This window comes from Eriocheir sinensis, chromosome 39 (genome assembly GCF_024679095.1).
Source record: "Eriocheir sinensis breed Jianghai 21 chromosome 39, ASM2467909v1, whole genome shotgun sequence".
Taxonomy (NCBI): domain Eukaryota; kingdom Metazoa; phylum Arthropoda; class Malacostraca; order Decapoda; family Varunidae; genus Eriocheir; species Eriocheir sinensis.
Genome location: NC_066547.1, coordinates 2,106,960 through 2,122,261, shown reverse-complemented (window position 1 = coordinate 2,122,261; position 15,302 = coordinate 2,106,960). Strand labels below are relative to the sequence as shown.

At 49.9% G+C, this 15,302-nt stretch overlaps 2 protein-coding genes across 11 annotated transcripts in view; one reads left to right on the top strand and one right to left on the bottom strand.

Moving 5' to 3' along the window:
* Positions 1 to 15,302, bottom strand: part of LOC127008865 (coiled-coil domain-containing protein 102A-like) — a 59,548-nt gene that overhangs the window by 14,431 nt on the left and 29,815 nt on the right. For 5 of the 9 annotated variants that reach the window (XR_007761386.1, XR_007761388.1, XR_007761389.1 and 2 more), the window contains exons 1-2: positions 7,386 to 7,619; positions 2,996 to 3,080 (exon numbers count right to left, since the gene is read on the bottom strand). The exons of 1 other annotated variant lie outside the window; for it this stretch is intronic. Coding sequence is in view for 1 of the 8 variants with exons in the window: in XM_050881249.1 (XP_050737206.1) it covers positions 2,996 to 3,080; positions 7,386 to 7,393 (93 nt within the window). In the remaining 7 variants the exon portion in view is untranslated. Of the gene's footprint in view, positions 1 to 2,995; positions 3,081 to 7,385; positions 7,621 to 15,302 lie in introns of those variants that run through there. 3 more of the 9 variants (XR_007761394.1, XM_050881249.1, XR_007761390.1) reach the window with 2 other exon arrangements.
* Positions 875 to 15,302, top strand: part of LOC127008867 (nucleolar protein dao-5-like) — a 52,424-nt gene continuing 37,996 nt past the window's right edge. The window contains exon 1 of one of the 2 annotated variants that reach the window (XM_050881252.1): positions 875 to 2,603. In XM_050881252.1, coding sequence (XP_050737209.1) covers positions 2,439 to 2,603 — 165 coding nt within the window. In that variant the 5' untranslated portion in view covers positions 875 to 2,438. The remainder of the gene's footprint in view (positions 2,604 to 15,302) is intronic. The other variant, XM_050881250.1, reaches the window with a different exon arrangement.

Sequence of the window (15,302 nt, the reverse complement as noted above, 5' to 3'; positions counted from 1 at the left end):
ACACGGCGTAAAGAGGAGGGAGGCTGTGAGGAGGAGAGGAGAGGAGAGGAGAGGAGAGGAGAGTGACAGAGGCAGGAGCATAGAAGGAACAACGGCCGGGCGGGCGGGCGGGCGAGGGTAAACACACACATAACCATCCCTCCCTCCCTCCCAAGGCCTTTCCCTCCCACTGATGTAACTCGACAATATCTGACTTTAAAGAGCCCATTACCACGACGAGCCGAGACAAACTAGTGAGCAGGAACCTGAACAATGCAGGCAGGCACGACGCTTGGATTAGTTAGTACCTACGCTTCTACACCTCTAAAAAAAGAAGTCAAGTATGCGGTAACAAGCAGACGGGTTTTCGCTGGCAACACCTAGTAAGAAGCTGGTAAGAAGGAGCGGGGGACCTAAGGCTACGTACGATGGCCACGGTAGCTACGGTTCGCACCACCATCTATGTATGCACCTGGATGGTTGGCTGGGCTACCTGGCTGCCTGGAAGAAGAGGGTGGATGGAACAGAGGGCGACTTGCTTGTAATATTGGGTGAGGAATGAGTTGTTGTTTTTCTTTCCTCTTTTCTGTGATGCTATTTGATTTGTTTTTCATTGGAAGTCTGTTTGTTGTCTGCTGTGCGTGTTTATCTTTGTGTGTCTGTCTGTCTGTCTGTCTGTCTGTCTCTCTCTCTCTCTCTCTCTCTCTCTCTCTCTCTCTCTCTCTCTCTCTCTCTCTCTCTCTCTCTCTCTCTCTCTCTCTCTCTCTCTCTCTCAAACACACACACACACACACACACACACACACACACACACACACACACACACACACACACACACACACACACATTTAAGAAATAAGATGATATATACATGATGGTAGAAATGACCTCATGAAAGTGATGTGTTAATTAAAGGTGACAATTTTTGAAGGTGATTGTTTCCAGCGAAGACGCAAAATTTTGATGAAGGTGAGGTAAAGACATAAGGGAAAGATTACAACTGAGGGGAAGGGGAAGAAAGATGCAAGACGAGGATGAGTATACCAGGTAGGTCTCAAATGAAGATGAAGGTGAGTGCCACAGGTGAAGATGAAGGCCGCAGATAAAGATGAGGGCCACAGGTGAAGGTGAGACTCGGGTGAAGATGAATCTGAAGAGGAATTGAGTGTCATAGGCGAAGGTGAGCGTTGCAGGTGAAGATGAGTCTCAGGTGAAAGTGATAATGATCCAAGGTGAAGGTGCGACTCAGGAGAGGATCGAAGAAGTCAGACATAAAGACGTGACTTCGAGATGTGAGTCAGGAGGCATCAGCGGAGAAGAAGAGTCAGGAGTGCCACGTCAAAGGATGAGTTGACGGTGTGAGGAGTGAGGTAAGTGCCCCCCGCCCCCCGCCCCACACGTATCAAAATTCCACACATCTGCGGGGGTCTATCGCCTCCGCCGTTTTACTGCACTCATGTCCTCGACGCTGTCTCGGCCTGATACAGAAAACGAGTTATTGCCGTCGTAGAGAATGGTTCTGGCGTGCGGATTACAGCATTTTAGGGGTGGCTACAGTATTTTTTCTGGCACCAAACTGTGATTATTTACGTATTATGAAAGTACGTAGAACACAAGGGTGGTAAGACAGATATCGCAGAACCTAAGGAAAGATAATGAAGCTATTTAGCTACAGCCAAAGAAGCGAGAGAGGGGGGTGGTAACGTTTACAATGTTTTGGTGGTGGCGGGCAGGCGAGTATCGACCAGAGCGAGCTAGTGTGGGACAGCAGCAGCAGCAGCGGCAGCAGCAGCAGTCGCCAGCCAGCGAGTTAGTGTGTGGTGGCTTCCTCGCGCGGCGCCCGGCACTCCTCACCGTCCACCACGCTGTCTACCACTCGTCCAGCTTCTTCTTCTTCCCCCTCTTCTTCTCTCTCTTCTCCTCTTTCTTTCCTTTATTCTCTTCCATCAACGATTCTTCCACTGTCAAAATCATACCAGCTAGTGCCAGAACACTGCTCAGGAGCCTCGGCCGCGCCTACTGCAGGCTGCTCTTCCGGCAATAACCAGCGACAGTCCCCCTCTGAGTGCTCCAACGAATCGCCGTCGTCGTCAGGAGAGCCAGAGTCCTTCGCTGCCTCTGCCCACTCGCGGAGGCCTTGGCCTACGGATCCTACCACGGACAAACGTCCCCGGAGTGCCTCAGTGCCGCAGTCGCCCTCAGCTATCCCTTCCTGGGGTGTCGGAGAGTCCGAAGACGCCCTGGAGTACTTCCCGCGTAGTGTGTCGCTCCCGGAATCTTCACTTGAGGACCACGTGTGGGAGGAGAGCGGTGCCAGCCACTCCTCGTGGAGTAGGCTGCTGCTGGCCAGGTCGCCCTCCTCCCTCGCCTCTCTCTCCGGCTCGCCTTCTTACGTGTCGCTGGACTCCAGTCCCCCCACATCGCCGCCGTCCTCCCCTACAGGCCCTCAAGGTTTCAGTATGCCTCGGCCGTTAGCACAGAGCGCCCTCATGCGCCCCCTGGTGGCCCTGGCACTGCCTGGGATGTATCTCGTCTACAAGTATAACCAGTACAAGCGACAACAACAGGAGGCCAATCGACGTAAGGCAGCAGAGAGGGAGCTCGTACAACTGCATCACAAAATCGTAAGTATTTGCCTTTCTCTCTTCAATTTGCATAATACTCTTGCAGGTCGTGTCTGGGCAGCTTTTGCTGCAGGGTGAAGCAGGGGCTGTGGGCGTCACACTGTAGGTTCTTAATGTTAAGTTGCAGGAAGTCGACGAGGAGAACACGCTGCCTGGCCAAAGAGATTAGGACAGAGAGGGAGGAACAGAGGACTGAGATTCACACAAAGCTGCCGCCGCGCCACGACACGCGTGCACCCCAGCCAGCGTGAGTCATGTCGTGTTGGCCAATGTAAAACCTCGAGAAGGCGCGTATAGTCCACACGGAAGAGTACGTGGTTCTTTCCTCAAGGGTAACGGAGCAACAAGCTTATTACCAAGAGACAATGTGTGACAATGCGGATGAGGCTCACTAGGTTGGCAGCGGTGTTGGCTAGACGGCGGAGACAGACGGTAGACGTAGCACAAAAAACTCGCGCCTCACGGAGATCCAGTAACCTTAAAAAAAATGTCAAGGAAATTAAAGTCACGCACGTAGTATACAATCAACACAAGTATAAATAGATGCAAGAGGACCGACTACAGCAAGCTAATGCATGTATGTGTAAAAGACGAAGAAGAAAGAGAAAAAGAAGACAGAGAAGAAGGCGAAGAAGAAAGAAAAGGCGAAAAAGAAAGAGAAGGCGAAGAGGAAAGAGATGGCGATAAGGAAAGAGAAGGCGAAGAAAAAGAAAAAGGAGACGAAGAAGAAAAAGAAGGAGACGAAGAAGAAATAGAAAGGAAAAAGAAAAGAAGCAGAGTGAGATATGATAAAAGCTGTCAAGATAGAGGTAGCAGACAATATGCAGCAAATAACAATGCCAAATGCGGGCTGTGAAAATGTGTGGCCCGCGGGTAACACGCTTTTGAGTGCCGCAATATATTCTGTTTTAGGTCATAACCACCATGCATCCCCTCACCCAACACCACCATCAACCTCACCATCTAACAATTCCTTCACTATACACATTCCCCTGACCACAATTACCACCAAACCTACCATGACCTACAACCCGTCTTCCCTACTACCATCGCCACCCCAACCACCACCACCCTACCACCACTGTTACCACTATCCCACCCCCACCTAATGATCCCTTTACTACTTTAACATTCCCCAACCACACTGAATACCAGTTACCCGAACCTACCACCTATAACTCCTCTGCAACCCTCACCACAACCACCACCACTACCACTACCACTACTACTACCATCAGCCACTATCCCCATTACCAGTAGCTTTTCTACCATCCTCGTCTTCGTCACTGTACAGTTCCCAACCATCGATACAAATACCACCACCGCCACCACCCACCCTCCCCATCCAGCACCTGCATTCCCAACACCGACATTTCTATTGAGATTCATTCCCACTAAACAACCATAACAGAGTGGAAAGCCGTCTGTGCATTCCTCGAGTCAAAGATGGTATGCTTGAAGGTTGAGGCTGGGGGAGGAGGAGGAGGAGGAGGAGGAGGAGGAGGAGGAGGAGGAGGAGAGCGATAGCAAGAGTCAGAGCGAGAACGAGAGCGAGGGCGAAAGAGAACGAGAGATATCCCTTTCCACGTTCACCATTATACTCTTGACTGCTAGCTGAATGTGACTCATCTTATTTGGGGCACAGCGGAACAGCGAGAACCAAAAAAAAAAAAAAAAAAAAAAAAAAAAAAAAAAAACTATACTTGCCGAAATTACAACAATTCCATCCACTTCAGCACTGACGGAGCCCTCTGCATGACCTTTATAGCGTAACGTTACCTTCGTATAGGATGAAAAAGAGGGAAAAACACACGCGTAGATAAACTTAACGGTGACATTTCGAGCGACGGAATGGCACGAGGGAAGAGAGCGGACGGACAATTTCGGGAACACTCAACTCAAAGCGAAAGTCACGGGCTGGAAACGTCGTTGGACCCTAATTGAGGCTTCTGCCGCAGTACGCGTCTCCGTCTCTTCAGCGTCAGGGAGTGGGAGTGGAGTCCTAACCTTGTAGCCATAACTTAATAGCGACTCGAAACACGTAGCTTAGAATGGTATGGTCTTCCCTTCATTGAGGTACCCATGGAGGCGTTCAGTGGCTAACATCTCCGTCTCCTCAGCGTCAGAGTGAGAGTGGAGTCCTAAACTTGTAGCCATGACTTAATAGCGACTCAGAACACGTAGCTAAGAATAGTATGGTCTTCCTTTAGCTGAAGTACCCATGAAACGTCACTGGCTAACATCTCCGTCTCCTCAGCGTCAGAGTGAGAGTGCAGTCCTAACCTTGTATAGCCATAACTTAATAGCGACTCAGAACACGTAGCTAAGAATAGTATGGTCTTCCCTTCACTGAGGTACCTTTGAAAGCGTCAGTGAGTTGCGGTATGGCATAGACAGCATTCTGAGCGTTTGAGGTTCATCAGCTATAGCTCGTAACCGTACGTAAACTGACCCGGAAGCCACATCTCCTCCTCTGTAGCTATGGGAGTTGATTGGCTGGATGAAAGGAGCTTGGAGTTAGGAGTCAATGTTACCTTGGAGAGAGGGTAATGGGATGGGACCACAGAGTTATATACCTAGAGCGCGCGAGCCAGACACTCGGGTGCGGCAACCGGAAGTACCTGGGCCGCCATCTTTGGGAGCCCAGTCCAGCCAATTCTGTGCTCCAGCCTGCAACTTCAAAGTGGAGATAAGTGGTAGGTGGTGATGGTGGTGGTGGTGGTGATGATGATGGTGGTGGTGGTGGTGGTGATGATGGTGGTGGTGGTGCTATAGTGGTGATGGTAGTGGTGCTGGTGGTGGTGGTGATGGTGGTGGGTGGAGGAGTTGGTTGAGAGAGAGAGAGAGAGAGAGAGAGAGAGAGAGAGAGAGAGAGAGAGAGAGAGAGAGAGAGAGAGAGAGAGAGAGAGACTGACGTGACATATGACATAACTCAGGTTTTATACTCTCTCTCTCTCTCTCTCTCTCTCTCTGTTTATGAAAACCACCATCACCAAGACCACCACCACCACCACCATTATCACGTACCACCACCACCACAATCACGTACCACCACCACCACCACCATTATCACGTACCACCACCACCATTATCACGTACCACCGCCACCATTAACATGTACCACCACCACCACCACTATCACGTACCACCACCACCATCACCACCACCACCATCACCATCACCACCACCATCACCACCATCACCACCACCATCACCATCACCACCACCACCATCACCACAACCACCACCACCATCACCACCACCACCATCATCACCATCATCACCACCATCACCAACACCACCATCACCACCACCACCATCACCATCACCACCACCACCATCACCACAACCACCACCACCATCACCACCATCACCACCACCATCACCATCACCACCACCACCATCACCACAACCACCACCACCATCACCACCACCACCATCACCACCATCATCATCACCACCATCATCACCATCATCACCACCACCAACACCACCATCACCACCACCACCATCACCACCACTATCACCACCACTACCACCACCATCAAAACCACCACCACAGAGTGAGGGAAAGTGGGCTCCCCAAGATGGCTGCCACGCCAGGGAAGCTTGCCTCACCCGCCGCCAACCCCACAACACGGGAGCGCGCGCTCTAGGTATGTAACTCTGTGGATGGGACAAGGCTTCTGGACCAGTTTATTGTGTAACTGAACTTTGTCGAACCTATATTTTCCAATTAACTGCCTCTTCCATCAACTAAAACAGGGCGAAATTAACAAAAGAGCTCTAAACGCACATCTGAACTAAAATGGACGACGATAAATAAAGGAAAACAAACAAAAAATAGAGAAATATACACTGTTCACTTGTGTATTCTAAGATATGTATTACCCTCTTTTTCCTTCACTTCCATAACTGTCTACATAATCTCGTTCTTTTTCTGCTTTCCTCACGGCTTTCACATTTCCTTTTTTCTAGGCGTCTCAGGTGTTTGGGTGGTGCTGAACGGGTAGCTTATATAGTGTCCGTACTCCTTCCTCTCTACCTGATTCATTTCTTTCAATAATATCAATAACAGCAATACGGTGACATTTTTTTATAGTTAGGTTTGTTGTGTGTGGGTGGGTGTGGGTAGTGTCAGAATGTTCTGCCCTTTTTCTAGGTGGTTACTGTGAGAAATGACCACAGCACACACTCGTTTTGTAACTAGGTTCGCTGTGTATGGGTGTGTTGTGTGTGGGTATGTGTGGGTTTGCTGTGTGTGGGTAGTATTATAATGTGTTGGTCACTTTCCTCCTCTTCCTTTTCTCACTCCTCCTGAAAAATGACCGCAATATTCACTCGTTTTCCCGGTGATGTGGTTTGTGGGTGTGTTGTGTGTGGGCGTGTGTGGGTGGCGGGGTCTTTTGTGTGTGTGGGTAGCGCAAGGTGGTTCTTCTGTTCCCTCTCCCGCTGGTGCTATAAGAAATGACCGCAACCTTCACTCGTTTTCCCGGTGATGTATTTTGTGAGAGTGTTGTGTGTGGGTATGCGTGGGTGTGTGGGTAGCGCTAGATTCTTCTGTTCCCTCTCCCGCTGGTACTGTGAGAAATGACCGCAACCTTCACTCGTCTTCCAGGCTTTGCGAGAACTAAACGCTTTCCTTAATCATTTCTCTCCTCCGCTGTGAAGACGGAAAACGCGTGTGGCAGCTTCCGAATTGGTTCTTATGATTTTTGACGTTTATTAATGAGAGAATGAGAGAGAGAGAGAGAGAGAATTCGTTTAAACTTTATAACAAACCTGCCCATTATTTTCTGTGGAACGACAATAACAGCTCGGGACACATTTTTTTCGCTATCGTTTAATTTCCCTGCGGCCAACCAACACGGGCGTGAGTGGGCGCCAGCAACCAAAACAACACCTTCGCTTATGCCTCACCACCACCACAACCCCTCCTCCTTCTCCTCCTACTCCTTCTCCTTCTTCTCCTCCTAGCCCACAACGGACACCACACTCCGTTCCTTCGATACACGTCCTCTTCAGCCTCTTCACAACACTCGTTCTCACACTAAAGCTGACTGGTCGGTCCTTGGCAATGTATTGAGGGCAAGGGCGGCAACGGTGGTGGTGATGGTGGTGGTGGTATTGAATGTGATGATGACTTATATTGGTCTGCTGGTGGGCGATGCAGTAGTGGTGGTGGTGGTGATGATGGACTGTATTGCTTTTCTGGTGGTGCTTGGGGTGATGGTGGTGGTGGTGAGCGTTATCGTGGAGTTGCTGGGGCGTTTCCTCTTCCTTTGCCACGGGGTTCGAAGGCCTTCCCCTCACGATGGTAAGAACAGGAAGGCAACAAGCACCAAGGCGGCTGTGGCTGATACGCCTTCTTCCATTCCTCCAATAAGAGTCAATTAAGTCTTTCTCGCGATAAGAAAAACGTTACCGGATCGCCACCTAAAAGCAGTTACGACAACAGCACCCCGAATCATGGCCCCACCTCACGCAGTCGCCAATACGCCGCCCCTCGCTGCCTCACTGACTCGGAAAATGCCGCCTCCCTGCCCTGCCTTCCTGACCTCAACAAGGGATGGCGTGGCCGCTCCAGCACCAGCAACCAAAAGACATTTCCCACTACTCCTAGGACGCCTTACACTATTCTGCCTCCATACCTTGCCTTCTTGGTCTTAGCAACGTGAGAACCTGCCATGCACTCCCCATAAGAAAACTATTCAGCTCACTCTACGTCCTAATCTTGGCTGCCATCTTCCATTTGTTTTAGTATGACTCATAATGCCGACGTTTTTCAAGGCCCCCAAAAGTACACTGCAGGTCGTTCACAATGAAGCCACTCTTTACCGTCTTAACGATTCCCATGGTAATGATAACCCACTTTACTTACCCTCAAGACATTTATATAAGGTTAAAGAGTTCTGTGTTGCTTAAGAGGCCAATTTTTCCAGTCACGAGGCCGCACAAACCCTATAAACTACACCCTTTCCATTCAGTACCTCAAGTTTGAAAAAATCCTCAACACGGGCCACTTTCCCAAGACATTCTCAGAGCCCTTCAGACTTTCCTTCACGCTTGTCCCGCTCCTGTCCTGTAAGGGAGGAGCAAGAAAGAGTCAGGCAGTTTAATGGACCAGTGGAAGGCCAAGGCGAGCTCTCCACACGCCTTTTATCGAACGTCCTTCCTCCTAAAACTGATATATTCAAAGTGCTTGCCATGGCGCCTTGTAGGGAGAAGAGAGAGAGAGAGAGAGAGAGAGAGAGAGAGAGAGAGAGAGAGAGAGAATGAAAGAAAGACAGAGAAAGAGAGAATGAACGGAAGACAGAGATGGAAAAAAATAAATAAAGAATAAGAAACAAACAAACAAACAAAGAGAGAAAGAAAGTCGGGAAGAGAGGAGAGAGAAAGGATCGATGAAAATAAAGATAATGAATAATTGAAACATGGGTGTGATATCCCGTAGATTTCACAACGCAAGCAGAGATGATTTATAATGAGGAACCCGAATGGTGATGTTTTAACAGAGACAGTAACAGTTTCTTGGATGTCTGTCAAGGAGTTAGGATAAACGCAACTACGGGAGGGAGTTGGGAGTGGATAACAAGCTACACATTGCCTCAGCGCTCAGCTCCGTCTCTTTAACTTTTGAGTCCGCGGTGCAGGAACAGTAAGTAAGATTTCTTGTGGCACAGTGAAAGGGCAGATGAAGAATGAAGTAGTGGAGGAGGAGGACATGGTAGGGAAAGTTTAAACATGATCAGAGCAAGTTAGTGGGAGTGGTTGTCGCATGGCGGAGAGCAATTGGCTGAGGAACTGTTCGCGAGAGAGAGAAGTGCGTAAAATTTTAAGTGCGAAAAGACTGAAGTGGAGTTATGAAGAGGATCGGTGAGTGAAGAGAGTGCGTGCGTGAGGTTCGGCGTCGCGGCTAAGTGGGCTGAAGTGATTGGTTAAGCTGTCAGGAAGTGGTGGAATTCGCGTCCGCCAAACTTCTTTTCGGTCCGTGCTTGACAGAAAAAAAAGAAAAACACACAACAGGATCTCGGCTCAAACAACGCGAGTTTCCCTTGACGCGCTGTCTAAACCAATCGCGTTTTTCACCTAAAAGCGCGCCAGAGATCGCGTCTTAAAGTGTGTCTGTCCTCGCTTAGGTTACGGACGAGCAGAGTGAGGTCCTCAAACTCCATGGCGGGTCGGACGCTGAAGAAGGAAAGGAAAGGAGAGGGAAGGGAATAAAAGAAGAAAGATGTGTGGTGTAGTATTGTAGTAATGTACGACGGGTAGGAGGGAGAGGAGAAGAAGAAGAAGAAGAAGAAGAAGAAGAAGAAGAAGAAGAAGAAGAAGAAGAAGAAGAAGAAGAAGAAGAAGAAGAAGAAGAAGAAGAAGAAGAAGAAGAAGAAGAAGAAGAAGAAGAAGAAGAAGAAGAAGAAGAAGGAGGAGGAGGAGGAGGAGAACGGAGAAGAAGAAGAAAAGAAGATGAAAAAGAAAACAAAAAAGGACAAGCACAAGAACATGAAGATGAAAAGGAGAAAAAAGAAGAAAATGAAGATGAAAATGAAACAAATGACGACGAAAAAAAAGAGGAAGACGAAAAAGGGTTATGATAATGAAAAAAGGAAAGCCCCGATAAAACAAGAGGAGCAGGAGTAGGGGCAGGAATTGGTAGGGGGAGGAAGGAGGGTGCAAAGGAGGGGGTACCACGAAAAGCCAGACAGCCACGTACCTTAAAGACGCCAAGTGGCCTGGACGACAGCCAAGAGACACTCGGCTATACCATGTGTGGCCACGGAGGGACGCGGCTGGGAAAGGGAGGGAAGGGCCAGAGAGGGGAGGCACTGGAGGAGGCCCGGAAGGAAGGAAAAAAAAACGAGAGGAAGGAAGGAACCTATTAAAAAGGAAAATGATAAGAACTTACTGCACTGTAACTATTGTCTTGCCTTTCAGACACGGGTAAACGGGCTTAACCGCTTGCCCTAGGAGTCAGGTACGTGTTTGTTTTGGAGGAGCGAAATAAGGCTCCTGTCCTTCCTTCCCCGCCTCCCTCCTAGCCGGGCGGGGTGAGTGAGGCGTGGTGGGCCCGGCTGATTGTTTACTCTCACTCTGGTCACCGGTGCTCCCCAAAAAACAGAGGGTGCAGGGGCCGGCGAGAACTTTTGCAGCCCGACGTCCCGGCCTCCCTTCCTTCCTTCCCGAAACTACTGGACGTTGTTAAACCAAAGGGCACCAGGGATAACTCCAAGCGAATTCCACCACGATACTTTTATGAAAAAAATGAAATAGGTCGTTTGAGCCGAGCAAGCACAGCGTTGTCCAAACACTTTCCTTGCAAACACTCCTGTCACCGTGTTTACAGTGGAGGCGCGGCGATCAATTTTAGGTGAGTGTGACATCGCCAGCCATGGTGTGTACCTTGCCCAGGTGCTCCAGGTGACTAATAAAGCAGGGCCGTAAATCAAGAGTGATGGATGTGCGGGTCGGGAGCAGGCGAGCGAGGCTAACAGGCAGACGCACTGGAGGAGTCTGCACACGTTCTTCGGCCGGAGGAGCGTGGAGGCTCAAGCAATGCGAGGCGGAGGCAGTGAGGCGGAGGCGGCGGATTAGCGGAGCGGAGTGAGGAATTGTTGCTTAAAGCGTGGATCATCCCGTCGCCGCCGCCGCCTGCATGCCAAGGATGGACTTCCCTGCCCCGGGAGGACGTGCCGCCGACCACCCTCCCGCCATGGCTGTCACTCAGGGGAAGTTAACTAATACATCACGAGGATACATTACACCATGAATACTTGGCAAGGATACTTTTCGAAATTAAATCGCACCAGAGGAGGCGCCGCAAAGTTTTCCCGAGACGAAATTACATGAGTTGGGGAAAATATTAATAGTATTACTGAAATGAGGACCTGTTCTGGTTTGTTATTGACCCGCAGCGCACGGTGATAGAGGCTTTTCCCTTCTCTGCTACAAAAAATAACACACAGAGCCCACAAAACAAACTTCCCTTGTTATGCTAGTCAAGCTCACGGCCAGCCCGCAGCTCGCACTCCTCCCCGTCTCGCCCAGACCCGCCCGAACACGCCCCTTTCCCCACACAAGACCTCTGCGCCTCACGTCTGATAGAGAGAAATTTTAGCGAATTTACAACAGTCGTGCGGGCACAGCTCCAAGGCCGCAGTGCCTCCTCCCTCGCCTTCTCCGCGCCTGGCTCCCCCTGCGTCTCCCTTGCCGCCTGCCTCTCCTCACACTCCGCCAGCACACTGCAGAATACACTAACCAGAGTCCATATTTTCAGGCACTTTTGGCTCTCAAAACGACTATTTCCAAAGGCCTCAGAGGAGAAAAATCGCGTTCTCATGAGTGTTTTTCACGTTCATAGTGTAGAAGCCTTGTCAAACTATCGATGGGGGGGGAGGGGGGGCGCTTGGTCTTGGCGTCGCAACTGCAAGGTCATGTGGGGAAGGACTATCGATAGGCTACAAAAAAATACCCATGGAAATACCCACGCGACAACCTCTACGAAGGCTTTATGCAATGTGGATGTGCAAGCCCCGGAAAGTTAGAGAGTAAGGGCCCCGAAGCCGCTCCTAGTCCGCTTGCATCAACGGCCTCGGGACATGGAAAAGAATTTGTTATTAAAATGTGGGAAAAACGATACCGTAGTTTTTGTGACGTATGTAGCCTGTGTTATGTGAGCTATGTGCTATATATGGACGAGGAGCACACACACACACACACACACACACACGACCGATGGAGGGATGGGATGAGCCTTGGCCTACTTTCCTGCCCCATCTCTCTCTCTCTCTCTCTCTCTCTCTCTCTCTCTCTCTCTCTCTCTCTCTCTCTCTCTCTCTCTCTCTCTCTCTCTCTCTCTCTCTCTCGCTATAAGTCGGCAAACACATAAGTCTGTTTAAAAGTGATTTTCCGAAGAGAGAGAGAGAGAGAGAGAGAGAGAGAGAGAGAGAGAGAGAGAGAGAGAGAGAGAGAGAGATCAAATGGGACTTCTACTTGGTCAACAATATTAGTGAGGCGGAGAGGCTGTGAGAAGCGTGATAATGGTCGCTTCCTCCCGCTACCACCCGCCCACGAGGAGGAGGAGGAGGAGAAGTAGGAGGAGGAGGAGGAGAAGTAGGAGGAGGAGGAGGAGGAGGGGGTGATAAAGAAAAAGAAAAAAGGATAAGAATACGAAAGAAGAAAAGAAGAAAAAAAGAAAAAAATACAATGATGTCAAAAATGATGATGATGATGATGATGACGGCAATAACAGGAAAGACTAGAACGAGGACAAGGACGAGGAAAAAAAGGGAAAAGGAGGAGGAATAGGAGGAGGAGGAAAAGGAAGAGGAGAGGAGGTGGAGTTTGAAAAGAAAAGAAAAATAAAGCTGAGAAAAAGTTATTATTATTATTATTATTATTATTATTATTATTATTATGCCCAGCAACCTAATTCCGGAGTTAATTAGTGAAACATCTCATTTTTTCTCCTGTCACACCCTCGTCTCTCTCTCTCTCTCTCTCTCTCTCTCTCTCTCTCTCTCTCTCTCTCTCTCTCTCTCTCTCTCTCTCTCTCTCTCTCTCTCTCTCTCTCTCTCTCTCTCTCTCTCTCTCTCTTCCTGCAGGACTTCCGTGATGCGAAGTGTGTGCGTGCGTGTGCGTGTGCGTGTGTGTGTGTGTGTGTGTGTGTGTGTATGTGTGTAACGGTATAGCCTAGAGAAGTGAGTCGAGTTTTCTGCGTTATGTAACTGAGCTAATGGTCCGTCTCTGGGGTGTGGTGAGGAAAGAGAAAGAGAGAGAGAGTGGTGAGGCCGGAGGTGTGGCGAAAAGTGAGAAGTGAGAAGTGTGGTGAGGAGGAAATGTGGTGACAAGCGTGGTGAAGAAAGGGTATGTGGTGCAAAGTGAGTGTGGTGAGTGGTGAGGATTGTGGTGAGTCAGTGTGGTGAATGGAGAATCGATTACGTGATGAAGCTAAGAAGAAAGAAAGGAAGGAAGGAAGGAGGGAAAGAAGGAGGGATGAAGAAACGAAGGCTGGAAGGAAGGAAAGTAAAGATCAGAAGAATGGAAGAAAGAAAGGAAGGAAGGAAGGAAGAAGTGAAGGTGGGAGGGATGAAAGAACGAAGGCTGGAAGGAAGGGAAGTGAAGATCAGAAGAATGGAAGAAAGAAAGGAAGGAAGGAAGAAGGGAAGGTGGGAGGGATAAAAGAACGAAGGATGGAAGGAAGGGAAGAGAAGGTAAGATGAATGGAAGAAAGGAAGGGAGAATAAAAGAACGAAGAATGGAGAGGAGGGAAGAGAGACAGATAAAACGAAGGAGGGAACATAAAGGAAGATGAACGAACGAAATGAACAAGGAATGAAAGAAGAAAGAAGTTATGGGAAGGAATGAAGATGGGAAAGCAGGAAGGTAGATTCTAGCAGGGGAAGACTTGAGTGCCGACTGAAGACTAATGCTGACTACTAACTGACGACTGCTTAATGAATGCTGACTCTACTGAATCCCGACTCCTGACTCCTCCTGGCCGCTGACTATTGACTGCTGACTGCTGACTGCTGAGCGCCGTGTCTGACCTTCACTGCTGTCGAACTGTGTTAAAGGAGACGGGGCAACGCACACTATCGCGGAAAGGACACATTTTACACCGCCCCGCCCCGCCCCGGCCCGCCCCGCCCCGCCCGGCTTTTCATTCTTTTAATTCTGTTCTATTCTGGTTTCTCCTCCCTACCCAGCCCCACCCCATAAGACCGCGCCCAACTTAACTCCACTTCGTTTTCCATTCAATCAATTCTGTTCTATTCTGGCTCCATCCTCCTACCCTTGCCCCATTTCATAAGTAAGCACCCTCTTCTATCACCTCTCTTCCACTTGGAAATGCCCCGAACGCCTCCCCACCCCCTGTCCAACCTTGCCCCACTTCGTTTTCCATTCTGTCAATTTTGTTCTATTCTGGCTCCTTTCTCGTGCCCCGCCCAGCCACACCAGGCCTTGTTTCCTACCCCCGTTCCCTTTGTCATGCCCCTGCACCTGCCCCGCCCGCCCCGTCCTACCCCACCTAACCCAGCCCACTTCGTTTTCCATTCTATCAATTCTGTTCTATTCTGGTCCTTTCCATCCTACCACGCCCACCTCTCCTCGCCTAGTTCCCTTCACCATCACTTCTATCCCATTCTGACCCCCGCCCCGATCAGCCCACCTTCACTCTATCCCGTTTTTACTATCCTGTTTCCATTTCCATCGCCTCTTTTCCATTCTGCCTCAATCCCACCACGCCCAGTTCCGCCCCGTTCCTCTTTTCAGCTCACTTTCGCATTGTCATTTTATTTCATTTCATTCCGCCTCGCCCAGCCATGCAGTCCCGCCTCTCCCCGATTCCCTTCCAGCCCTGCTTTTCCCCTTCGTCCTGCCCCACCCCTTCCCGCCGGTCTCCTCGCCCCAATTCCTGTTTCATCATCTCCATTAGTTATTCCAAGCCACCCCGCCCGCAACGACCCGCCCGGCCCGTGTTCCTGGTCATACCCCATTACCTTTTCATCCCTCCCTTGCTGCCCCACCCCCACCCCGACCCCGACATAAACCAAGCCCCATAACCTACTCCATCCTCACCTTTCCTCCCTGATTCTGCTTCCTCCCATTACCATCAGCCTCGCCTCGCCCCGCCCCCTTTTTCTTCCCTCCCTACCTACCACGTTCCGACCTAGCCCAAGCCTCAGACCTACCTATGACCAA